This window comes from Hippocampus bargibanti, linkage group LG12 (genome assembly GCF_051943395.1).
Source record: "Hippocampus bargibanti isolate YZ-2025 linkage group LG12, ASM5194339v1, whole genome shotgun sequence".
In the NCBI taxonomy this organism is placed as follows: Eukaryota; Metazoa; Chordata; class Actinopteri; order Syngnathiformes; family Syngnathidae; genus Hippocampus; species Hippocampus bargibanti.
Genome location: NC_142745.1, coordinates 3956411 through 3983285, shown reverse-complemented (window position 1 = coordinate 3983285; position 26875 = coordinate 3956411). Strand labels below are relative to the sequence as shown.

At 40.5% G+C, this 26875-nt stretch overlaps 1 protein-coding gene across 1 annotated transcript; it reads right to left on the bottom strand.

The window, feature by feature from the left end:
- Positions 1-510: 510 nt before the first annotated feature.
- On the bottom strand, positions 511-17113 carry LOC148890030 (uncharacterized). Its single transcript, XM_089010683.1, has 6 exons — positions 17099-17113; positions 16462-16988; positions 2600-2640; positions 2247-2293; positions 1161-1274; positions 511-525 (listed from the first exon to the last, which is right to left on the bottom strand). The coding sequence occupies exons 1-6, from the start codon at positions 17111-17113 to the stop codon at positions 511-513; spliced, it is 759 nt and encodes a 252-aa protein (XP_088866809.1).
- Positions 17114-26875: the final 9762 nt, after the last annotated feature.

The window sequence follows — 26875 nt, the reverse complement described above, 5'->3', positions numbered from 1 at the left end:
ATTATTTTCATATTAACCCTGAAGGCGTGGAGGTGCATGGATCTTTTTATGAAAAGGTTGGAGGATGTGTGCGCTAACCTCGCCTTTTCAAGCTAACATGAGGATAATAAAAGCAGAAAGGGAAGCACAGGTCTCCGCCAAGGCTCGCTGGTTGCATGTTTGGCATTTTTCTGCTCTGGGAGTCAGAATTAGAACTACCTGAAACTTCTTTTGCATTTAGATCGAAAGAAAATACACGTAGATGTAATGATATTTGACAGGTGACTCAAGAAATTGGAATGAGATTTTTCCACAAGAATTTTAAATTGCTGCCAAATGGATCTTATTTAGTTCTGTAATTGCTTTGACAGTCAATTTGTATTTTGCTCCAAAGATTAGACGGAGAAAAAAAAGTTGGCCATTATTAATGTCAGTTTTTAATGACCATGTGAGTTCTGAAATTGGAACGTCCAATTAAAATCCTGCGGGCAACTGCCACAACAGAAGGCAGATTGTACCAAGAAAAAAATCCTAGCCTCCTCCACCCTGATGACAGCATAACAGAACAAAAAAACTAAATATTTAACAAATATTGATGAAAAGGTTTCTTTAACCGAGATCTGTACTTCTTTAAAGGTGTCGGACGTTTTGCTTCTCATCCAAGAGGCTTCGTCAGCGAACTAAAATTTTGCTGGTAGCACGGCCCCATATATATATATATATATATATATATATATATATATATATATATATATATATATATATATATATATATATATATATATATATACCTAACTTTGCTGCTGTGAAATGTAAATAACTCCACTGCAAGACTAAGATGAATCCAATCCTACTGTCCAGAGGTGGCGGTTCTATGATAGGGCCTGCTTTAAGGTTGGGGGGGAGCAGAGGACTATTTCTATGCACGCACGGAGAAAATTACATGCAAACAGGGTCGGATATATCGATAGTCGGTTATATCGATTTTTATATCGATTTTTTTTCGGACTCCCTTGAATATCGATATAACGAGACTTTACTGTATATATATATATATATATATATATATATATATATATATATATATATATATATATATATATATATATATATTTTTTTTTCCTGACATCCACACGATGAACTTATCCACTTTGGTGATTGCAAAGAGAACATAAATTCACTCTCCGTGCACTAGCCACACTGTTGAAAAAGGCCCAGAGGTGTTGATGAGACGCAGAGCACATGCTAGTGATGAGGCAGGTGATGGCCAAGATGAGCTCCATAATGTGATTTCCCTGCAGAGTGGCAGGGACAATGTCAAGCTCCAGAGTTCATTAGATACTACTGGGCTGCTGGGGCTAGCTAATGAGAATCTGGCGGGAAGTCTCTGGCTGACACCCCCCCCCCCCCCCCGGTCATGTCCACACACACACACACACACACACATGCGCACATACACATACACACGTTTGTTATTGTCATCTTACAGGTTACATTTTCCTGGAAAATATTCTTTGTCCTCCCCGTGACAAATACTGGAACTATGCCCCTTTAAAGTATGCCATTTGATGCATCGTTTTCAACTCAGTTTTGGGGGTGGGGCGATTTGCGGGCAATGCAAAGAAAACAATTGGAAAGATTGGAATTCAGCATGTCGTTCATTAATGATTTATATTTGATGTGATTGATTTTTCAACTGCTCCAATTCGTTTGCGCGTGCGTCGTTAAAAGGATAAATTGATACGCATCTCAATACATGGGGTGCGATGTAATTCAAGGACGGTTACATTTTATAGTGGCATAATTCGATTCAAAGAGATTAAGGTTTGATTCAATTTTGTAAGGCTCCCTTCGAGAGGATACGACGCAATGAGTTTCTTGTTGTCATATGGCATCCATATTCAAGAGCTTGTTGGTAATGCAGTTGTGGCATTTGCTTCAATATCTATCCAATGAAAAACAATTTGATACGTGCCACCCTATATTTCATCATTTAATGATTGGAGGTCAATTTGATCTACTTGCAACTTTCAAATGAAAATCAACATTCCGATTCAAATCATTTTTTTTTTACACCCTGAATATGTATCTTAATAATTTACATTACTAACAGTTGAATTGCTGACAACATTTATTGCATTATTTGAGGCTTTAACAGGTAACCGCTAACGCAAAATGGATTCGCACAGCCTCAGAGGCATTTCGGATTCAGAGTGTTCAGTGGAGTTTTGCAGTTTAAAAAGTGAAAGTGGCACAAATCCACTTACCTCTCTCCACTGTTTGGTTTCCACACCTTGGGTATAGAGGACACACACTGCGAAGGAGGACAACGTCAGCAGAGAGGGAGATAAAAGATTGTGAAGGATGAAACACACAGAGAAGAAAAAGTCAGTCATCAATCAGACGTAGCCTACTTCGCAATGATAAATCAATTTGTGTTGTGTGTGTATGTGTAAATTTGTTTTTGGAGGTTACTTCCAGTACAGTGAACTAACAGTTATGTGACTCATGGAGGAAAAAAAAGATATATTTCCGAAAACTTTTTTGGAACATAGCGACCAGTCAAGCAAGAAAAAAAGAGAGAATAAGTACAAAAGAAAAAGGATATTTAATCACTCACATGGATCTGACTTGGAAAACGTGTCTTTATCCAGAAGATTTCTGTAAAAAAAACAAATTGTTGTTACTTCCAAAAGAACTTTCAGGAAGTCTTGTTATTGAGTTGGTGACCAGTCCGTACGTGACGTCAGAAAAGGACCGCCTCCTCACCATAAAAAAGACGCATTGTCAGCTCATATTTTTTAACCACTCCTGGTTGTGAGAGCTTTGAATAAAAAAATGGCAAGATGATTTAACGGTAGCTGTTAGTTCGTGAGAAGCTTTAAAGGCTTTCGGTCCGGTTCCGCATGAGCCATTGACGTGCACGGCTAACGGCATCTGAGTTATCGTACCATTTTCATCAATAAAATGCATTCACATACTGTTAATTAAGATTGGTAGCAAGCTCCTGAAAATTGCAGGCTTTGCTATCAACAACAATAGCAACTTGATTGTCGCCGTCACAATCTCTGCTCTTCAAACACTCACAACCAAGAGTGCATCTGCGCATTGAGGGTATTCACTCATACAAAATCATTTTTACTGATATTTTTGTGAGACCATAATTTTGTCTGTGAACGTAGCCGTCTTTGAACGCTGACGATAATAGCTGGCCTTCAATCCCTCACTGTGTACGCCTTTGCAAATGGCTATGCTCCCTGGAGTCTACTTGAGCATCCCAGAAAGACTTGTTTCAGCCAATGAGTCAGACAATCGTATTAACTCATAATTGGATGATCCTTTTATTGGCACCATACTAGCTTTGTTATTGCTTCCACGTGATCTATGTCTATGTGTATGTGCGCTTTAGTTCTTCAACATTCTCAAACTTGTGTGATTAATTTGCACAGCTAGTCCCTAATCGAACACATGCCTCATTAGGTAGCCTTTGTGGTCAAAACGGCTCGGTAATTTAGGCCAGCGTGTCTTCCAATTCAGTTTTTTTTAATTACGTGAAGCGCACATTCAGTTAATGTGCGTATGAAATATGCTGTATGAACAAAGCCGCCTTGTCTTTGTCTGGAGTTCCTGTCCATCATTGAAATATACCATGATTCATTTTTCATTACTTTTAGATGCCACACGCAGAGTAAATAGGATTGATTTAAAATAGCAAAACCATTTCAAATAAATGTTACTTTACATCCTGAATTCACGAAAGTACTGTTGCCAGAGACTATATCATTCGTGTTCTCACTGGGGGCTGCACACTATTGAAGCTCAAATACTCAAAGTTCCGATTCAAGCAAGCGATGCGGTCTTCTGACATTTTTTATTATGCTTAGAATATCTTATTCTTTGTCTTTTCACCCCCCACCCCTGTTTCAATTTGCTGCTGTGGACTGCAAATTTCCCCATTGTGGTACGATTCTCTGATTCTGATTCTGATTTCAGCTCACCTCGGCACCTAAAACAGTCAACTTTGATTAGCCAAAAGTTCAATTTCATGTTTGGTTAAAAAAAAATAATAATAATGCAGCTTCACTTTCTGGAGAGCATCAAAGCGTCCCTTTCACCAGTGGATCTGGGACGTTATGGTCAAATGTGCACGTCTGCTACAAGCTAAATGTTGAAAGCAAACACGAAGCTGTATGATCCATAGACAAAAAGAGATTGTCTCACATCTCCTGTCCCATGTAAATTCGCTTCAATTCCAAGCCGTGACAGTACGCATCGGTGCTCTGCGCTGATGCTTCTTTTGTCTCATCATGGGCTCCTCCATCCATTCATCAATCCAGCCACAGACTGTCCAACAGCACAGACCTTTTCACTGAACAAAGTGGGCTTTTTAAGTTAATGGAAGATATTAATCAATTTCTACTATATTCAAGATGCGCAATTATCGCCCACTTGTTTTTTGATTAACTAATTAAAAAGAAAATGGTCCCTTGATTGAAATCCATAGATTTGAGAAGGCTTGTATACATGCGCAGGAGAAGACGAAGCGCATATTGCCTGGGGGGCTCGGTGGGTCCTGTTAACAATACTGAAGCCCCATAGACACTGCTCTAATCGCAAGATATAAATTCACAGTCACACACATACACGCACACACACACATCAATACACGTCGGTATATTAAAAAAAAAAAGCTCTCGGGGGGTAAAAGCAAAAGATGACAACAACTCAAACTTCAAACAGAAGCGCCCAGCAAGCACGAGGAGCTCATCTATTCACAAGCAGATCTGCTGAAATGAATTCTCATCAAAGCGATTCTTTTATAACCCTGTGCAGTGGGTAGCCCCCATAGTGCGTTGCGTTGCCACACGCCAAGCCCATATCAACAATGGACTTGTCCCAAATTCAAAAGCAACCCTTCCTTCACTGTCCAAAATATGATTAAACACAAATCTGGCCAAAGTACACATGCTTGGATGAAAGTAGTTATGTCACTAACTTTTGTTACTTCCAAAAGAATTTTGCAAACAAGATGAAATGCTGGTCATTTTCTTCCTCTGGCGGCATTGTAATTCATCTTTTATTCATTGAGAAGTTTTTTTCACTAAATTTTATTAGAATCCACATGGCACCCATATTGTAAGTAATGAGTTATTTTAGGCAGCTCTTTCACATGGGGCTTGTCGGAGTAAGAAAGGGATTGTCAAACTGTTTCAACCGATTGTTAAAAATTCCCAGTGGATCTACAGTGCTGCACCTCACGAAGAAGAAGAAGAAGGTGCATTTTCTTTGCTATTCGGGTGAAGCACCGTTGTATCTTATCAGAGGTTCCCGGTATCTCAAAAATTGAATAATTAGAATAAGAACCCCTTTATTCGTCTTACAAATGAGAAATCGGCCTAATATCTTCAGAATCAGAATCAGAATCATCTTTATTGCCAAGTATGTAGAACACACAAGGAATTTGTTTCCGGTAGAACACGCTGCACTAGTATCGTTGTCAAAAAAACTGCTAAGTGGCACTATACAGTTCCATTTTGGCTACTGTTGAAAGAGTTCAAAGAGTTAATGGCTTGGGGGAAGAAGCTGTTTAAATGTTTTTGCTATCTTGTATTATAAAACCATTTCTATCATCATCCCTGCGTCCATTTTCTACCACATATTAAGCTGAGGATCGCAAGAAAAGTGGAAAATATCCCGCGTGACTCTGGTAAGAAGGAGAAAAAAAACTAATCCTGCGTCATAGGTGATGTTGAACAGGACAATGAAGATAAAGACTATGATGCGGCGCACCATAAATGACTGCCCTATTTTTAAACTGCCATATATAATGTCCACCGTCATATAAGGTAAATAAAACTGAAGCTACAATAATGGCTGTGATTGCATTATGCATACACTAGGTGGCACTGCACTAAAGGGATTACAATACAATACAGCTTTATTTATATCAAGCTTTCACAGCAACCGCTACTGTATTAAAGCGTTTTATAGAACATTTAAAACACTGCATCCAAGAAATCTGAATATTTATTCATATATAAGGGGTACTTAAAGGAAAGATTGCATTGAATAAGATGAATACGTTTCAAAAGTACTGACAATAGACATTTTAACTAATTTTGAGATGTTCCAAATTTCAAATGTGTCATCAGATTTGCATTTGGGCGTTACGCAATCTTTTGGCAATGCTAGGGGGAATTGAAACAAACTTCCCTGATGGAAATGAGGTTCAAAAAAAGATCTGAGATTCAGCCGAGGGAGTATTGTGTGTTTGCGTGTGTATGTGTGTGTGTTATTCCCAAACATGCACAACCAAATCGCCTGCGTACATGAGAATATTGCAAAGCGAAGAGAGCAGCAACGTGACAGAAAATCAATCACAAGAGCGGAACAACAGACAAATGTGTCACAGAAAGTGTCTCCCGATGTAGCAGCGAGTGTTTGCGAGAGAAAGAGAGAGCGAGCAATGAGAATCAAAACTGAAATTGTGACGGATGAGATCAGAAATACAGAAGAAGAACAAAGCCTGCTCTGCTCATGTTGGAGAGCCAAGCCCCAGTTTGGCAGACACTCACTGAACAGATTTTATTTATATCGTGTAACCCCAATAATTAGACAGATGCTCCTTTTAAGCCAAAGCGAGGCTTCTCTCGCCTCTCCCACTTTAACTGCTCCGCTCAGCCGATGCAAACCGAGGAGATAATAAATATCAAGGGATCGGTGCTTCTGTTTGAAGAGGGTATGCAAATTTGAGACGATGTGATATGGGGACTTGGACTCGACTAAAAGTGAGCCGAAATTGATGGTGGCCAAGGTTTCACACGTGCAGTCTTCAATCTAATAAAAAGACCTCGTATGTTAGAAATGAAATGCTTTTTTCTCAAGGACCCTTAACCGTGTCTTACAGTGTTCACTCTTATTCTTACAACATGCATGTCAAGTGTTTATTTATAGCGCCAACACCATATTCCTTGGCAACGCACATCCAGGAGCCATATATACAGTACATAATGTGTGTGTATCTTGAGGGTGAGCGGTTCACTCGCTGTGAAGGCGTTTTCTTTTTTTTTTCTGATGCTGTGGTGGGTGTAGCGTGATTCTTTTCAGGTTCAAACTGGAGGTTTACCTCTTGTGCGCGAACTGCAGTTGTGTGTCTGTGGCGGTTGGGCGTCTATCATGAACATGTTAAAGACCGTGAATGCAATGATAACCTGTAATTTTTTTTAGAATAAATGTAAACCTAAAAGATATACAGTAAAGTCTCGTTATATCGATATTCAAGGGAGTCCGAAAAAATATCGATATAACCGGGACTATCGATATATCCGACCCTGTTTGCATGTAATTTTCTCCGTGCGTGCATAGAAATAGTATCAATATAACCGGGACTATCGATATATCCGATATCGATATAACGAGACTTTACTGTACATGCATACACATAATCCAGTTTCCATCCTGAGTGGTTGGTGACCTTTTTTTCACCTATTCAGTGAATTACAGTTTATGATCAAGTGCCGGTAATCAATTCTAAGCCTTTTAAAATCAGTTTTAGGAGGGGAAGCGTGAAGCTAACTTGTTTATGAGCTAGGATGCTTTAATTCACCAATAACGGCCAACCTTAGAAGGAAAGGCATTCCACTCAAGGACAGCAAGAATGGATCGTAAAAAAACAGGATGATCCTCACTTGTACTTCCTGAAAAAGATACTGTGACAAAATGAAAGAATCCATGAGCACTGTGACAGCGATAACAATGGGGTGAGCACAAAATGCAGAGTAAGATAAAGAGCAGAGATCAAAAGGGAACGAGGGAACAAAAAAAATTTGGAGACTTCAAGTGAGATGAAAAAGGACCATGTGAACAGATTGGAACGGAAGGGATGATGGAAGAAAGAGCAATTTTTTACAGTGCTGTATGGGCAAAGAGGGGAGTGTGTGGGGAAATTAAGCAGTAAATTGATGACTGCTTCCTAAAAAAATGAACTCAGCCATTATCGCTGCCTCCTCTCACAAAAATATCAGCACTTTATCTATTTGATAGGTAGTTACCATGATATTTTGGCAGATAGCTAGCCAGATAGCTTGCTAAATAGATAGCATGATAGCTTGCTAGATAGTTAGCGAGATAGTTTGCTAAGGAGATAGTTTGCCAGATAGCTAGTGAGATAGCTTGCCAGATAGCTAGTGAGATAGCTTGCTAGATAGCTAGCGAGCAGTGACGTGCATTCAGTGGAGGCAGGTGAGGCAGTGCCTCACATGTCATCATGGAAAGCTGTCGTGGAAATATCAAATGAAAAAATAAATTAAACAGATGTATTTAGTGATTTGTACTTTAAAGTTCTTGTCCATTTAACTTCACCGTTTTAGGATTTTTTTCAAAATCGCTGAATTTTCACATTTACCATTCAAATACGAAGTAGACGAGTGGTGACGTAATCGATGACGTCAGTGCCTCACCAGCCATGAACCTCACCACACGTCACTGCTAGCGAGATAGTTTACTAGATTGTTAGCGAGACAGCCAGTGTGCATGGTATTAAAGGGAATTAAAATCTGCAATAATTCATCTTCATGAGATCTTGTATGAACCATCAATGTTGGGATTTTAATTGAAAAGCAACAATTCAACTTCAACCCGAGTCCAACGGTAATGCTTGCATTACTCGAGTGTCCAATCGATGGCAGACCCAAGCAGGATCATTCCACCCACCAGCTGTTAAATTATTCAAGCCAGAACTTTCTCTGGGGAGAATCCAAGTCAGTGTGCCAGACAGTCACAGTGAGCTAGCTGCCGAGTGTGAAGGCTTTAAGATCATCCCTGAAGTCCCACTGGGGAAAATTGTGCTGTTGGCCCACACAACAGAGGTCAGCCATCAGGCAGATGCGCATGTTGTCAAATTAGGAGAAGGGCAAATTGCGCATCACTGATATTGTGACACAAGTCAGTTGGATTGTTGTCTTGACAGTTTTGAGATGTAATTGTCGTACACACCACAGATTGAGGACAAGCTCTGCCAGATACAGTAAAGCAACCCATAACTGAGCCTCTTCAATGTTTTGGAGAAGGTACAGCGTTATTTTACTTTTCTTTTCTTCACTTGTAGTTATCGTATAAATCTTTTGCGGAATTGTTAAACACATGGTGAATTTTCCAATGTTGTGCATGTATGCATAAGGTATTTTGTGCACTTTCCAGAAACACTGTATATTTTGCCAGAAGAAAATGCTACGATTGACAATTGTTCCAACAGCTTTGACGCTTTAGGGCATTAATATGATGTGTTGATGAAGAAAGATCATAACTGTTAAAATTTGGTATGAATATAATTTACAGTGTGTTAACTTTGCCCTGGAGTGATGAAAAAACTGCTTGTGAGAACGGGCTGGTTTATTTGATTGCAAGATTAGAACGATAATGAATATGAACGACTTTTCCGACTGAGCAAAAACTAACTTTTCTGAAGTGGGTCAATTTCTGAAAGTGGCAATCAAAATCATCGGTAACATGCATAGAGAATCAGTGCTAGTCTGATTCTATTTAGCCCATTGAAACACAGGAGTCAATGTGGAACAAAACAATCGCCTTTGAGAAGGAATTTCCAATGTTTAGGTCTTGAGAAGGAGTTCTTGACCGATTTAACAGGGGCAGCAAATATTCTTAAATGGCTGAACCAGCATATGTTCCCATTAAATATGCTTTTGGCAGTTTATATATTTCTATGGAAACTGCTGGACTTGCCACTAATCTGAAATGATTTTTCCGTTCACTGATAAGGGGAGCTGACAGAGAGAGGGATGCATTTATTTTCTACACCCAATCTATGTTATTATGCAAAAGATGACATGTTTTAGGCCTATATATGCACTCCAGACACATGTAAAACTGTTTTTTTATGATGTATAGGTGTTATGTATCGCAGATCTCTACAGAGCTCACAAGGTGATTAAAAAAAAGAAGGGACAGGAGAAATTGGTATCTGCAGAATTCTTTCTCAGACGACCATAAAGGTGTCCAAAAGACAAATGTCACATAGAGTGCAAAGATGCTGAAATCGCTACTAAACCCATAAATTCCTGCGCAGCAACCCCCAAAAAATAATAATCACATCTTGAATGAAAAAAAGAACAAAAAACGTGCTTGGAATGTCCCCACCTGGATGTATTTACAGCTTTATTGACAGCAGTTTGATTGAATTCAACGAGAACTCTTATAAGCCATCCCTAAATAAAATTACATCGTTATGAATGTAATAAGTAGAGGATGCAATACACTACCACACATAAACACACACACACATCTTTTTTCTTCCACTCATCCATTATCCTTTTCCCCTCCGGGTGTCAGCAGCACTATAATCAAATACAGTCATCTCACCCACACATATTTTCACACGTATCAGGCTTTGCTGTACCACACGGGACCATCTTTCCCAATCATCTCATCTTGCAGTTGGGGGGCACGCAGCCAAAGTTGAAATAGCAGCGCAGGCTCAGAATAGGCGTAGAAGCGCATGCGATTCGACCCAGTCATGCATCGCTCACTACGAGATGCTGGATGACATTTGTTTTTGTCTTTACTCGACTGCAAACTTAGAGAAGATGTCATATTGTGTCAGTCAGGTGGCTTAACTTGTCACAAGTGATTCCAATTAAGTATAATAAAAAGCATAGCCAGTTTCTGCGACACTCTACACGTGGAGACAACGTGCCCATGTGAGATTGACATAATTGGGTAGAAAATGAGCAGGATTGTAGCAAAATCTGTTTGAACTCGTGCAAGCATAAGCACAAGCATTTTTGATTCGCACACCCTCTGACAAGAGTTTGAGTACTTCCCCAGTACTGTATCCAGTGGCGGACCGTGCATGTCACTGCTAGGTCTTCAGTAGTGGTACGTCTCAATCAATCCACAGCTGCCACTGTGAAAAGGTGTGGTGGGGTTTACTACACGTCCTGTACTGTACTAGAGGGTACAGTTAGCCAGGAAATAACTTGTGAAGAAAGAAATACTGTCATGAAACGATTCGAGTATTTACCATCAACGGGTGGTTTGATGATATGGGGTCAGAAGTTGCTCTTTCATACTACAGAGAAGATGATTGGCGAAAACATCAATAATAACCTTGTAAAATTGCAATATTATTAGCTTTCTTTGCTCGTCTGACCTTTCTAAATGATGTCCAACTTTTCTTGCAGTGCATTTTCAAGCCGTCGTGAAAATGGCATCAACAGTAAATTTGCAAACAAATCAATTTCTTCTCCTCCTTTAGCCATTGTGGGTTGACAAAACTACTCTTAAATCAACACAACTACACTGTATATATTTCCTGAAGAAGGTCGCTACCGAGAAAGGTGTGCTAGCTCTGGCCAGTATGCTCTTGTCACTAGACTACAGGCTCGTGATAAGAGCAGTTTTTGCAAACTACAGTATGATTGCCTAGTGACCAGACAATCATTGTTTGTGAAAACTGACATTCCCAGTGCCTGCAAGAAGGCGTTGGTATCCTTTTTGGGTGGCTAACTCGAAATCGTATTGGTTAAAGCAACAGTTTGATCTCCACATTTGATGCAACAGGGTCCGCAGAACTGATTGTGTGAAGGCGTCCAGGTAGATTTCTGACCCTGGTAACAAATGATGGCTGAAATGTGATTGGTTAAATGCTTAAATATAAAAACACGTCTGGAAGCAGTGCAACAAGGGAAAATAATGAAAGGAAGCTGAAAGACAACTTGGAATTATTGAATAAGAATTCATGAAAATAATATAACTAACATCAGTCTGTGATTCAGATATTTTTAGGCCAGCAGAGAACTCCTTGAAGGCCCTGATGGCCTGCCATTGACTGTATCATATTTAGCGTTCGCATATGCCACTTGTGCGGATATGTTCCTGATAAGAAGTAAAACGTGCAACTGCGCAACGATGTGCAGCGTTAACAACAACGTCACTTCTGACCCAGAGCTTTTAAACTATTCTTCAAGGGTCAGTTAGGTAAATGGCATATGCGTCAAACGGCCTTGTGAAAGTGCGCTGCTCTTCCTTGTCGTTCATGACATTCGCGCTGTCAGACTAGCAGATGAATCTCATTCAGTGTCTCAGACGAGGGAGGACACGTCACATTATGCGGCGAGACGAATACAAATTCAAACGTAGTCGTCATCGTGGCAGTATATTTTTTTTTACATTGTATTGCTGCAGCATGTTCAGTGCAGGAAGAATACAGATGACAGATTTTCCCATCAGAAGGATGAGAGAAGCAAACGTGATTTAATAAGTTGGAGGTGCAACCATTCATGTCTATGTGAAACCCCCTTAGCTGAGGCGCCGCTGGCTTCGGTGTCAGCGGTGTGTAGAGTTTCTGGCCCCTTCACACACTCCAGATCTGTAACTCTCTGACGTGTCTGGGAGAGAAATGTTCCACACTGTATCCATGTCAAGAAATCACGGTGACGATTGTGACTTTGTAAATATAGATGGATCGAGTTCTGGATAGCTAATTAGCAACAAAGATCATTTTATGAAATATTCCTATCAGAAGTGCTCTAACCTAAAGAGATGTGACGTGAAAGCAAGTGACAGGAACGAGGAGTGATGATAAGCCTGAGCTGGGGATCTCCCGGGGGCTTTGCTGCAACGAGTGAAATGCTTTCATATCTGTCCCAGATTCATAAAGGCACCTATCCGAGGCGGAAACCGGGCTTCTCATAAACTCAAATCTGTATGCAAATGCCCACCGTCCCGATATTTAAGCACAGAAATGTAATCAAAGCCCTGTGATGCTCGCACGAAAGAAACAAGTCGGGAGATTCCACGTCCCACGCCCCCCTTGAGGAAACACGGCACTGAAGCACACCAACGGTTTCCTGTATCATTAAAACATGTGTGATGAGCACAATCCCGCCAATTAGAGTGAGATTTATCAGCTATGAGATCAATCTTCACCGTCCAGAGGAGCTCGGCGGTGATGAGGTGTCACGCCGAAGAAAAGGACAATCCATTACAGTAATGGCTTAATTGGCTCCGCGTTACATTCCCACTGTATAAACTTTGGCGCAAAACTTGTTGACAAGCACACCCCAAGAAAACTAATCACAATTGGTCCCTTGGAACTGCTGCCTGATAGAAAATGTCATGTGTATGCATCACACTTTCTTTTATAAGACATGACATGAATGTTGCTCACTCTAAGGCACTTTGGAGTATAAGGCACACATTCAATGAATGGCCTATTTGAAAATTATGCATTATAAGGCACATAGAATAGAAGCATTAGTAGCGGGTGTGCTATCCTCTACATCCACTAGATGGAGCTATGCAACAGGGAATACAACAGAATACAGCTTTATTTATATACTTTTCACAATTGCTGCAGCTGTAACAAAGCGCTTTACAGAACATTTAAAATACCACGTCAAGAAAATATGAATATTGATCCATACATAAGGCGCATCGGATTATGAGGCGCATTGTCATGTGATTGTCATGTGTGCCTTAGGGTGACGAAAAACAGTAATTATTCATTTCCAAATTGTGACCATCCTTGTTTTTCTGCAGATTTTTTTTTCTGTTTGCGTCATTATTTTCATCATGTTGTCATTTTACCCTGAGATAAGAAAATGGGAATCGGTTCTCCATTTTTCTTTCGATGCTACACTGAAAAACCTAAGACTTATGAGCCTACTGAGGCTTTAGGTGAAGCACTGCTGGAATGAAAGTAAAAATAAGTCAATTAATAAAATGGCATTTGAATTTCATAAGAATATAATCCACAAAATAAATACCACATGATGTGCATCCTCACTGGCTCGAAGTCCCATACATTTGTACTATTATTGCGGTTGAGTCTACTTATCCCCTGTCCACCCACTTTCTCCGTCATTGGCTCTGATAATAAGATGTTGTCAAATGCAGGGCCTGTAATTTGTAATAGGGGGTATTATCCAAAACAGGGAACGGCTATCATCATGCTTGCAGTCCTCCCAGAGAACATGACACAAATGCGCAGGAAGCCTCCTTTCTTCACAAATGTGACTCATACAAGCTTGTTCACGACTTTGAATGACACACCGCAGCATTACTTTTACTCAGCTACGTTTCGAGGTGCCATGTCATGGATGGGCAGGTAGAGCAAGGCCACCCCACAACTAGAAAGTAGTGGGTGTGTCAGGATGTGTCTTTTTGTAGACTTTTGCGTTGGTTCTTGAGTGGATTCAGTTTTGTGTCATGATGTCTTCCCAGTCCGCGTTATGTAATCATCAGTACTGATCTTTGTATCCCCAGATCGGTTCTCTCTGACGACTTTTGTCATTTTCCTGAACTTTACCCTTGTCGGTTTGACTTAGGTATTCGCAATACCAAGCCACACATATTTGTTTTCTCTCTGACCTTTTACTCGTTTGCTTTTTTTTTTTGGGACCACAGCATGGTAGCCAACGGAGGCGGCCAGGTAAAGGTCAGTGTCATTCTGTTGACTGGCCTTGATCTGTCATCACCTTGCTTGTCTTGATATGTTCTTGTACCTTGGTTTTCCTCTCATTCCAAACATTGAATCTCGTCATGTTGTGGCATTCCTGAAACCAAGTCACCTTGTTCTTTGTCACTTTATTATTTTAGTTTCCTTCCAAGCTATATGGTGGCAGGCGAGTAGCTCAGGATCGCAGTTCAGTCCCTGCGACTTTTCAAGGAACCCTCTTCCGGCTCTGAAGCTGATCACTCCTCAGTCACAGATCACTCAACTGGGACCTAGTTCCCTATCGAAAGCACAGTCAGCAGACATCATCAAACCCTCCACGGGTAGCACAAATCCTGTGGCCGTCATCAGCTATTCCAGCAAGACCTTATGCCGCGCGATGGCAACACAAGGCCGTCTACGAAATGGCCACGTCAATACCATGTTCCTTGAATTATGGCTGTTCGTTCAGTCGGTGTTTGCTCATTCGTTCTACGTCATGTGAACGTTGTGCTAATGATCATGGTGGTGACTTTGTCTTTTATTATTCCTTCCTTCCTTTCCTCACTTGTACTCTTTGGCATTCCACTCTGCATGATTCCAACTCGATCTTGCTTTCACTCCCTGGTGATTTCTTTGTGACTGGTTTATTTCCTTTGTATGATAGTTGTCCATGTTAAGCACTTTGTTACAGCTTCAGCTGTTGTTAAAACGCTATATAAATCAATATGTATATTATTGTATTATATTCCTTCCTTTCATCCTTCCTTCCTTCTTTCATTTATTTATGTATTCATTCATTCATTCATTTATTATGCATTCATTTATCTGTATGTATGTATTTAATTATCTAAATAATAATAATAATAATAAATTTCATGCATAAGCGCCTTTCAAAACTTTCAAGGACATTTTGTCGTCATGTCATGGAATTTTACCTTGATGTACAGAATCTTTTGTAAATATTTTATATACATGCTGTCTTGCACACATGGGTCCACCTGTGTCTTTCTTTGCCTGCACTCCAACGCAACATGCGAAAACGTAAATGCCCCCCTCTACCCCTCCACACACACACACACACACACACACACACACACACACACACACACACACACACACACACACACACACACACACACACACACACACACACACACACACACACACACACACACACACACACACACACACACACACACTCAATGTGACTGTGCTTCAAAAGCCATGAACGTGTATGATTTATTTATGGCTAAAAGTGGAATTCCAGCAGATGATGTACTGCTTTCCTATTGTTAAATATCACCTTCTATCTCTATCTCACAATCACAGATAGCTGCACAAAAGGGTCCTCTTGAGTGAACTGCACTCATAACATACACATACCTGAGTGCTGTTTAATTCTGCAATCAGATAGGACACCTTCACAATAATAGCTTGCAGACTTCAACCATGGAACCTTTCTAAAATGACCCCCCCCCCTCGTTCGCCGCTCCTTCTTTTTCTTCAGTGCAACACTGTAGGCTCCGAAGTTGTCCAGCAATTAAAATGAAATGTCCACTTTTATTTCAACTACTCTCTGCCGAGAATTGTTGCAGCTCTCTTTACGTCAGACAGTACATCAATAATGCACACACACAGCTCAAACCGCCTCGCTCGAATGGCTCAACAACCTAAAAACCCATCATGAAATGATGTGAGTGCTCGTGTGTGCGTGTTTGTGAATAAATGTCTGAGGGCGTCGGAAGCCTCGACTTTCAAAACCTTTTGAAGCTTGAAAGCATTTTTTTTCCCCCTTTGATTCAAACATATTATTAACCAGATTATTTTCTGACTTCCCATTTACAGACATTTTCAATGGATACATTAATGTAGTTTTTCTGTTATAGAAATCTGTTCAAGCTAATATGTTTTATGTCCAATACAAATCAAAATAATTCAAGGCAAAAGTCCAAGAGTGGGTGCGGCACCAGTCACGCAACTTTCACCTGACTTTGCCCCCCCCTACCCCCAACAGCGCGGAGGCTCACCTGCAGGAGACTGTGACTTCCACCTTGGTGGCGGGGATGTTGCCGGTGATGGGGTCGAAGTCGTACACGGATGACATGTTCTCCATCTCGTTCATGACCTCCTTTTCCACCACGTCCATCTCGAGGGCGCGCGGTGGCTCCGGTCTGATCCGGGAGGCGCAAAGTCTGGCCCCGATGGAGCGCGTCGAGTCTCCACCGACTCCGGAGACCAGATCAGAGACCAGGTGGCCCCCGGTCCGACCCGGTGAGGCAGCCACTTCAGATATGTTGATGCTGGAGATGAAAGTGAAAAAATGTGCTGGTGAATAACCCACGAAGGCAAATGCGCGGCTCTTTAAGCGTCCATGCAGCAGGGGAAGTTTTGCGGAGTGATTATGCTCCGAGATGAAAGCTGGTCTCCTCCTGCTCTGCACGCACACTGTAGCATGTGGAGAGGAAGAAAATGCAGCAGATGTCGTCCTCCTCCGTAAATGAATCACGCTCAAGCGACCCTGCCCAAAGCGCGCGGCATGGAGAGAGTGTGCGCACTGTGGTCCGTTTGCGCGCAGATTTCATTGACGAGTTGATGTGATAGCCCCCCCCCCCAAAAAAAAAAAAAAAAAAAAAAAAAAAAACTAACTGAAAACATAATGCTTACGCATGATTGGATCATTCGCTTCCCAACGCGATGGTTGCACTAAAGATTTCCATGAGGTTCCCCAGTGACTTGTAGTTGGCAAAAACGATGAAGAAAGAGCTTTGAATTTCTATGACCACCCCCCAAAAAATACTAATAATAAAAATACAGTACTACGTAAAGAATACCTTTTCTAGAAATTAATTTAGCATTTACTACCAGGAATGAACAACTGCAAAAATAAATATATAGATAGAAAACCAGATAAATAAGTAGCTAAAAAAATAATTAAATCAATAAAAAAACAAAAAAACAATAAATATACAAAATAAATACATACTGAGATAATTTTGGGGGTTGAGAGGTGTCGGTGAAAAATCCGAAACATGAAAAAAATATTTGAAAAAAATCTGCCAAACAGCAAATATGCTGCTCTACACGGATGAATGACTACACATAAAAAAAATTAACAAATAAGTATAAGATAAGATAAAATAAAATAAAATGATAAAAATCCTAAACATAAAAAAATATTTGAAAAAAAAATCTGCATCTGCCAAACAGGAGATATGCTGCTCTGCATGGATGAAAGAGTATAAATAAATAAATAAATAAATACTGAGATGATTTTGGGAGTTGGGAGGCGTCCGTGAAAAATCCCAAACATAAGTTGTTTTTAAAAAAGTTCAACAAAAAAATCTGCAGTTCATTTTTTTTAAGTGACCAGGAGGACATGTAATTAAGCAGTTTTAAGAAGCGCCGCGACCAAGTCAAATATGTTCAAGCTAGCTGAAGTAAAAAATCAATATTAATTACACAGAGGGGTATTACATATTTAATGGCACGCATCCATCATTGGCCAGTTGTTTGCCTCCAAGACTTTGGACTCAGTAAACAATTGTAATAAATATGCAAAACTGGCGCATGCGGCGCCTGCCAACAATGAAATGGGTTTGCCATTTTGAGTTAAGCAACGCTTCCAAAATGCAAGCAGTCTGCATGGAGCCTTTTGTTACAGTAAGTCCCTCACTCTCAATCTCATGTGGGGCGTGAGGTGAAACATCACATTTGAAGGACTACGGAGAGAACAGCTGGCATTTGCGATTTAATACGGCAGCAGAGACCACACATCCGTAGTTTGTCTCTGTGCTTCTGACATGTACACACACATATACACACCATCACACGGCTTCACGCGCAGCTTTGCACCGTTTCCACTCATAAATGGATAGAGAAGCACATGGCTTTCCCCGCAAAAAAAGCTGCTCGAGTTGTCTGGATTCTGGAAATCAATTTATGCCAGCAAAGGAAAAGCTTCTGCCCACACAGCCCTCCAGCTTAGCATCAGTAACTCACAAATAGTCATACACATGCATAAAATAATGTTTATCTTCTCGCGTGTCACTGAACAACCCATGTAGAAGCACACACGTGTCCACATGCACACCTTTTTCTAGGATTCATGTAGGTTTAATGTGGATGCACACGGGAAGGCAGAAAGTTCAAGGAGTAGATTGATATATTATTATTAAACACCGCACTCATGAACAGTCTGCAACTTTATGGATGTATGGCTCGATAAGAAGAAAGGAGCGTCAGCGCAGAACGCCGATGCGTATGCGGAACTGTCGCGGCTTGGAATTGAAGTGGATTCACGTGTGGCAGGAGATGTGAGACTCTTCGTCAATGGATGCTACAGCTTTGTGTTTGCTTTCAACATTTAGCTTGTAGCAGACGTGCACGTTCCACCATGACGTCTCTGATCCACTGGTGAAAAGGATGCTTAGATTCTCTCCTTTTTCATCTAGAACTGCTTCATGCAACAAAGAGGGTGCAGAAAGTGCTTCATATACAATGACTGTCTTTTGTGTTGTGTCACATTATTTGCCAATTACCAAAGGAATCACGGTCAAGCAGGCGTGTTGTGTAATCGATCATCCAGAGCAACAAAATAGTGGATTATTACGTGAAATGCTTTATCCAACTGCGATGGAGCAGGAGGTGGTCAATGCTTTGTGCCGGTGGTGACATTAATAACACCGTAGGGGATTCAAATGCCCCCTTTCGTCCATCTCAGTCGCATTTCCTCCTTCCTGCAGCTTCGTACGCGCTAATTACTGTGTTTCGGCTTCCTGATGTTACGCTGTCCAAAAATGCCGTCTTTTTCCTAAACATTTTGTGTGTGTGTGTGTGTGTGTGTGTGTGTGTGTGTGTGTGTGTGTGTGTGTGTGTGTGTGTGTGTGTGTGTGTGTGTGTGTGTGTGTGTGTGTGTGTGTGTGTGTGTGTGTCAGTGTGCATGTGTGTGTGTGTATCATGCACATGATTACTCGGTTTAAAATTGGTTTGCAGGTGACAGTCGTACAAAGATATAGAGGAGCTGAAAAACTTTTTTTTGACGGTAAATCAAATCAAAGCTTCATGAATTCACCATTTTGGAACTTGCTCTTGACCTTAACCAAATTGAAAATGCATGCTGGGGGCTGAAGGGATCTGAGCGAAGGAGCTGTCCTTGCAGTTTGACAAATTTGGGAAAGCTTTTGGGAGGGACGGCTTCAGCTCAGAAGTACAGATGAGTCATCCTGATAGATTCCGACCCAGACGATGTGAGTGCTCTCTTAAAATGGCGGGCCAAAGTCACCCTAACATATTTGTTGTTTTTAGTTTTGTTAAACAGAATTACAGTACGACTCAACAATCATATTTCCTCAGTTCAAAGCTCAGCCCTTGCTATAACGCTTTGCTAGGTGGTGATGGTGGGGGACCCCAAAAAAGCAGGCAGGAGGGAGGAGCAGGGTCTATTTGCCAAATTGTATTGAAGTCAGCAAGAACAAAATCTCAAACAACAAAGTCATCAGAAACAAAAAGGTCCAAAGTAGCAAACAAAACCAGGAGTAAAACATGACAAGATGAAACAAACCTGACAGGATGAAACAAACAATGACCCGACACTGAATGGCCGTGCCAGGAGTCCTTTTAACTGCCACTGATTAAAATGACCAAAAGCTGTGCAGCTGCAGGCGGGGCCCTACAGTGCCTCCTGTTGGTCGCAAACTGAAACGTTACACTGACCTACTGGAAACGGTTGGAATTTTCTCCCCATGCTTGTATCACCAGCCCCCCCCCCAGACCCTCTCCACGACCTCCCCAAGACTGTGGCCGATCTCAACCTTTCCTACATACTCTGTTTCACGAAGCCCACCGTCTTGTTTTTGGAGTTTGACTGAAAAGACACAGCTGTGTCTTCTCGCTGCTTGACGTAAATGCCTCCACAGCGGCGTACACAGAAACACAGGGGCTCGATAAATCTCCCTTCAAAGGACTCCCACCCCAAAATCCATCCCCGCCACCTCTGGGTGTAATCCCACTCTGTGGTGCTGTTGTTTAATTCAGAATCAAACGTCTGAAAATGAAAGAGGAACATTTTCAGAACGATTACTGGGTGACTGGCAAGTAAAGAGAAAAAGACATACGCTCACACAAAGCTCACATTCAATATTCATGGGTGCGGATGTGGCTGACTGACTGACTGGCAGAAGGACTGCTGCTTCCTTAGACCATAGCGGTGCAGCGCAATGTTGGATGAGTGAGGGATTAACAGCGACTGACATGTTAAAAAATAATAATAATAATTGGAAAGTCTCAATACAAAATGTACGAGTCAAAATGAATCACAAGCAAATGAGTTTCTCTTTCGAGCTTCATGCCCCGAAGAACTTTATCTTTTACTGTAAATGGGAATCATTCATACCGATAAATGAACTACATTGTGGGGCAAATTGACCTCCAGGGACTAGTTAGAAAAGTTAAGAGAGGTGTTCGCGGCAGTTGCTGCTCTATGTCACCAATGGCATTCACATTGATTGCAGCCCGCATAGGCAACTTAAATTATGGAAGGGGCCCATCATTTTTCATCTGTGCTGCTGGGATCATATTCATAACTGGATGTGTAACAAGAAAGCAGATTCTCCTAATCTGAAGCCATTGTTTTGATTCACAAGCAATGCAAGACGTCTTGGCGTGACGTCACGAAAGGGGGGCGGGACTTTCTGAAAATGCCCAATTCGCAGCTCAATTTTTTTGCAGATTTTGGACACTTTAAGTCATTTTTATTGGTGTTTTGCATTTGACTAAAAATATCATACTGCATGTTTTGGGTATTTTAGATGCTATAAAGCGTTTTTCTGGTGTCAGTTAAAAAACAAAAAAGTGACGTCGGTTGTCCTTTAAATACAACAGTATGTGCCTTTCGGCATATGGCTACAACAATAAAAGCAGAAAACCTTATTTTGAAGGTAACACATATCAAGTAAGCTCATAAAGACGATAAGACGGAAAGTGGGTAATGTTTGATGGACTGCTGTTGTGATCGAGTGACGGCTCAAAGGTCTAAATCTGTTTTTTTTGATCCGCCTTCACGCTTCACAGCTACCTCCCAAAAGAAATACAAAACTTGAACCGGTGAGTGTGTTATTTTAATTCTCTGTTTCTATCTAGGAATGTTTAATCCCTAACGTTTTTCTTGCCAGGCGTCCTGTGCCGCCATGTTGGAGTTGGCTTTCTACCCAGGCGTGGCTCTGATGTACTTTTTTGCAGTGATGAACGCCACCAAGTCGGATCGGATCGAATTGGACGAGCGGGCGTCGGTGAACGTCTTCTGTCTGTTTGTATTGGTGCAGCCGCTATGTTTGGTACTGGGAGGATACACCGGGATGGCCACATATCTCCTCACCGCGCTCGTCTCTTACAATTTCTTGCCATGGAAGAAGACGAAAGAGTTGACAAAAGACGCAAAGAAGACAATGGGAGCAAACGTACGAAAAAAAGAATGACCTTTTTCTTCCTTTTTAATTTATTGTTCATACAACGTAGAAGCAGTAAAGCAAAAATACACTTAAATGAAACTAGATTAAAAAAATCCTAAATGTGTAATTTGCTGGTCAAGGTCAAATTCCTTTTTTTTTTTGCAAAATAATTACAAAAATATATTTTTTCATCCAAAGAAGGTCAAATATAACTTGCTTGTTTGTTTTTCAAATTTGTCCTCACCTTTTTGTAGCTATGAGTAGTTAGGTGACAATGCTTGTGGAAATAAAATGTCATCATGGGTAGAAACTGATGTATATATTGTTTTCGTTTATGTTGCTTTTTTTCCAATGGAGAAATTCTAACTTCCAATAAAGCCTGTAATGTTAGACATTCAAAATGAGCCATCTTATATTTTTTTCTGCTGATATGAAAATGACATTGTGAGGAAACAAGACATGTTAGCAGTTTAACAAACAGTCCCGATCGCATTCAATAGCAATTATGGAAATAATGAATTGCAGTCTCGATTTTGACATTTTCACTCAAGAAAATCAAGGGGGACCCACAGAATATTGAGTTTTAGGACTACATAAACATTCAATGCAGCGTAAGAAACCTTAGACTCTCTTCTTTCATGAGAAAAAAAAAGTTAATTCTTAAGTTAAATGGGTCTGGGGGTATCTGAGCTTGAAATGGGGCGGCTGTAGAAAATACAATGCAATGCAATACATACATATTGGTTTTTGTCGGGATTTGACAACAACAGAAGATAGAACAAAGCGCTAACATTGACAAAAAGCAAAATCTGACCGCTTGTGGGAGGGAAAAAAACATTGGCAGAGGTCTGACCAGCGCTATATCGGCAGCTCCCGCAAGAAAAACCAAAACCCGAACAAATTCAGGAATGGCGCTCCAAGTCATACTTTTCAATTCCCGAATACATTCAGGAATAGCCGCGAAAGAGGTAACAGCTGCAATAAGCATTTTGCCATTGGCAGTGAATATTTGGCATACTGGTGCAAAATACACATCCCCGGTTGTGCTGTACATCCCACAAGTGCTTTTAGCCGTCCCTCCATGTGGGACATCATTAAAAGGAGAATAAACTGGCTTTCTGGTAGTCATTATTTCAACAAAGAAAAGCATCTACCCAGAAAAAAAGGTTGCATCTGTAATATTAAATACTACTGATGTTCATGAACGTGTGTGCAATTGGAGGGGGGAAATCACGAAACTAAGCAGGAAAAGAACAAGCTGGTTAATCGTCTTTGGATCTCTTCCATTGACATGCAGATGCTAACAACTTGACAATGGGAATATTTTTTGCAGACACTCGTCATCATTCCAATCCTCTTTGGAGGTCATTTACACTACCGCACTGATTTGCCTTCCCCAGAACATCTCATGATATTTACAAGTGGAATAAAATAGGGTAATTGACAGCATGAAACTATGTACCATTAAGGTTGTTTTTATAATCTAACATTTTCTGTCAAGGTTATGCAGTGCCATGTGAAAATTGTTCATCATTTGGTATTGTTTATCGTTTCTCTTGTGGCAGTGAATGTGGGGTATGTTCTCATTTACCCTCCTAATTGGTGCATCAGCAACGGCGCTTTCTGCATCATCCATTATTGAAAGCAGAATAAATAGCTGCGGCCCTCAGGTATTCTGCTCATTTATTGCTCTTTCCACAAGCCTGCTCAACCCGTGTCCTTTCAGCGGAATTACTCACCACCTGTCAAGCTCAATTCCTTTCCTCAAGCAGCTTTTGTTTGCCGCCAATTAGCACGCTTTTGGCTTTATTTCAGAGTTGGACTGGACTTGTCTTGAGATGCTCTCATCTTCCCTATGGAGCACATAAAAGGAATTGAACGGTTCATGATCACAAAGTGATTGTTGCTTTCACTGGGACGATATACTTTCTTGAACGGCGCTGAATATTTCATACCCACACATAAAATAGATGTCTCTCTGAAGGAGTTGAAGTGCGACAATGAAAAGAGCAAAACAATGAAGATTCTAGTTGTATTAAGTTGTCTCCTTGATATCTAATTTAAAACAGATTCTTTTCTTACAGTGTATTTTAGGTGTTCAATTACCTGACACTCTGACAAAGGCGGAAGTATATCGCCGAAACATGTCAGGTAATTGAACACCTAAAATACACTGTAAGAAAATAATCTGTTTTAAATTAGAATGAAGATGCTGCTACTATGATAGGAAATATTCACAAAATTGTCGAAAAACATTGCGACAGTTAGAATGAATCATTTGCATTGCCATTTTTGTAATCCATTATTATCATCAGTAGTGGGCCGTCGAGTGATTGCTCTGCCGATTGCGACCAGCAAGTCACGTCAAGCGAAGCAGCAAACTTAAAAAAAATCGCCACTGACACAAAACAAAGCAGACAAACAATGCAAATGAGCATGATTCGATCTAAAAGACAATTCCATTGATTGTAAATCGTACGTGACAAAAGTTACTTACCTTTGTGGTTATGCTAGCGACAGTTTTTACAAATGCTTCGAGTGAATGATAAACTGTCAGTGGCAGCCCCGACAAACCATTACATAAATATATCTATTTAATCACTTTTTATGATTATTTCTCCTTTGTGGGTGGCGTGGCTCAGATGTTGCTCGGGAGCCATTACGACGGCGTCGAAGTGTCCTTGAGCAAAACATCGAACCTCTCCAGGCTCTCCTGGTGTGACGTCATCAACAAGCGAATGAGCGAACAACTTAAAACGTGTTGTTTATTTCTTTTACCTTGTTTGTTTGCATGCCTTTTGAATTAAAAAAAAAACTTTAAAACGCTTTCAGTACACAAGGTAAAAAATTGTAAACGACAGCGCAATTTAAAGCCCCAAGGGATTTTTTTTTTCAATATTTAAGCAATTTTTCAAGACATCTAAAAATAAAAACAGATCCTTCATATCTTTGTCCAGACATTGTTGAAAGCGTTGAGAGGGTTATGATATTTATTTTGTTGGTCTGTGCCAAGTTGAACCCTCTCGAGTCTTTGGACTGGTCCTCCTTTTATTGCCAGTGAAGCGCAGTGGGATACGGTGATGGATGAGCCAGTGAAAACTTTCATTTCCAGTGATAACCATTTGTGATTAATGTTTACACTCACACACACGTATGAGGAGCGTGAACATAAGGGCTTTAATATTCACTGCGGGTATTTTGCCTGAATTGACTCCTGACGTTGCAGAGTGATTGATAGCCTACAAGGACGGAGATCAACGGATCAGTAAGTAACAGCCGACTTGGCTGGAATGTTGCAATGTAATCAAACGAAGAAGACACGGGAATCAAATTGCAAGAGTTTTTTTTCCTCCTCTTTTTACTTATTAGTTATTTTAGGTGGTGCGAGCAGATGGAAGACATCCTGCTGCGATGCGATAGCTGTAACGTGTATATGGATATTTGTTTGTGACTGGCATCTTCTAATGGCTTTCGTCTCCTCTGAGACGTTAATGGCCGCCATAGATCACAACGTTTGCGCGTCCCGCCGCGACTGTGGCAAGCGACGCCCGCACAAGTTAATGATCGGCATTCGCAAAGGGAATGAAGATATATGCATTTCTTCGGAGCAAATCTTGACACTGACAGAAATGGCTTCTGGTGGGGGGAAAGATTAAAATGAAGGAAAAAAAAAAACACCCAACCATGTGGCCATCTGTTATATTTTTCTCTTATATTCAATTATTAGTCAGCATATTTATTTTGGGTTCATTGCATGCATTGGGGTGTATCAAAGTTACATGTGGACTGTTTCCTTGTTTTCAATGAACATATTAATTTTTTTTAGATGCATGAAGTAAATCACCTTCGTTTCACGCCTATATGAGAATGCAAATACATTGATATGCAAACCACAATCTTCCCACCTTCGTGGAGGTCTGTGCTCCACTGGGTGCATTTTAGTTCTATTTAAAGCCACTGACATAAATGCAGGCTGACAATTTGTGACAGGGCGAGAAAGGAAAGGAGCCCTATTCCTAATGAATATGGACATTCCAGCCTCCAACAGAAAACATTGACCTGTATTACGTTTTGTTAAGTGATTTTTCAGTCATAGTAACTTTGTATAAACGCCGCTAATAATCAGAACTGGAGTAACTTAAAACAGTTCCAAATAAAATACACATGACATTAACTCATTCACTTCTAGATGTGCAAAAATGTATCCACTCCAGTGGCAGGGTTTTTGTCATTTTCACTCAAATTCCAGGACCCACAGAATATTGAGTTTTAGAACTATATAAACATTCAATGCAGCGTGAGAAGCCTTAGACGCTCTTCTTTCATTAGAAAAAAAAGTTAATTCTTAAGTTAAATGGGTCTGGAGATTTATATAGCGCTTTAACAACAGCTGAAGCTGTAACAAAAAGCTAACATGGACAAAAAGCAAATGCTACCCCTCGTCGTTATTTCCTAAATTATATGGGTCTGTGGTTATCTGAGCTTGTAATGGGGGCGGCTCTACAAAAGGCAAATGATTACGTCTTGTGGGAGGAAAAACATTGCCAGAGGTCTGACCACACATTTAGTTGTGGTTATAGCTATATAACTACAAATAAATATAAATATATACAACAATATATACATTACATAATATAAAATGTCATAAAAATATCTAACAAAAAAGATATATATTTATAACTACAGTCAAACCTCGGTTTTCGAACGTCTCGGTTCTCATCCCATTCGGTTTTCAACCAAAAATGTCATATTTTTTATGCAACCGAAATTTGGTTCTCAACCAAACTGAGTGCATCTGAATGCATCACTTGACTCCGCTTCCTTAGACGTCACTTCCTTATATGTAACGTCTTCCTCATTGTGACCGACGCATTAATATTGTTGTTGTTTTATTTTTGCGAAAATGCAGACATATTTGGTTCAAGAATTTGGTTTGAAAAGTTAGTGTGCCCTGTGTTTGCCCAAAGGCAGCTGGGATAGGTGCCAACACGCCCCG

What these genes read in the sequence shown, in the direction of transcription:
- LOC148890030 (XM_089010683.1), bottom strand. An exon ending in GTTTTCCAAGTCAGATCCAT is followed by an intron (nt 2,294 to 2,599) that starts GTGAGTGATTAA and finishes CCTCCTTCGCAG; the next exon opens with TGTGTGTCCTCTATACCCAA. An exon ending in AAACCAAACAGTGGAGAGAG is followed by an intron (nt 1,275 to 2,246) that starts GTAAGTGGATTT and finishes GCCACTCTGCAG; the next exon opens with GGAAATCACATTATGGAGCT.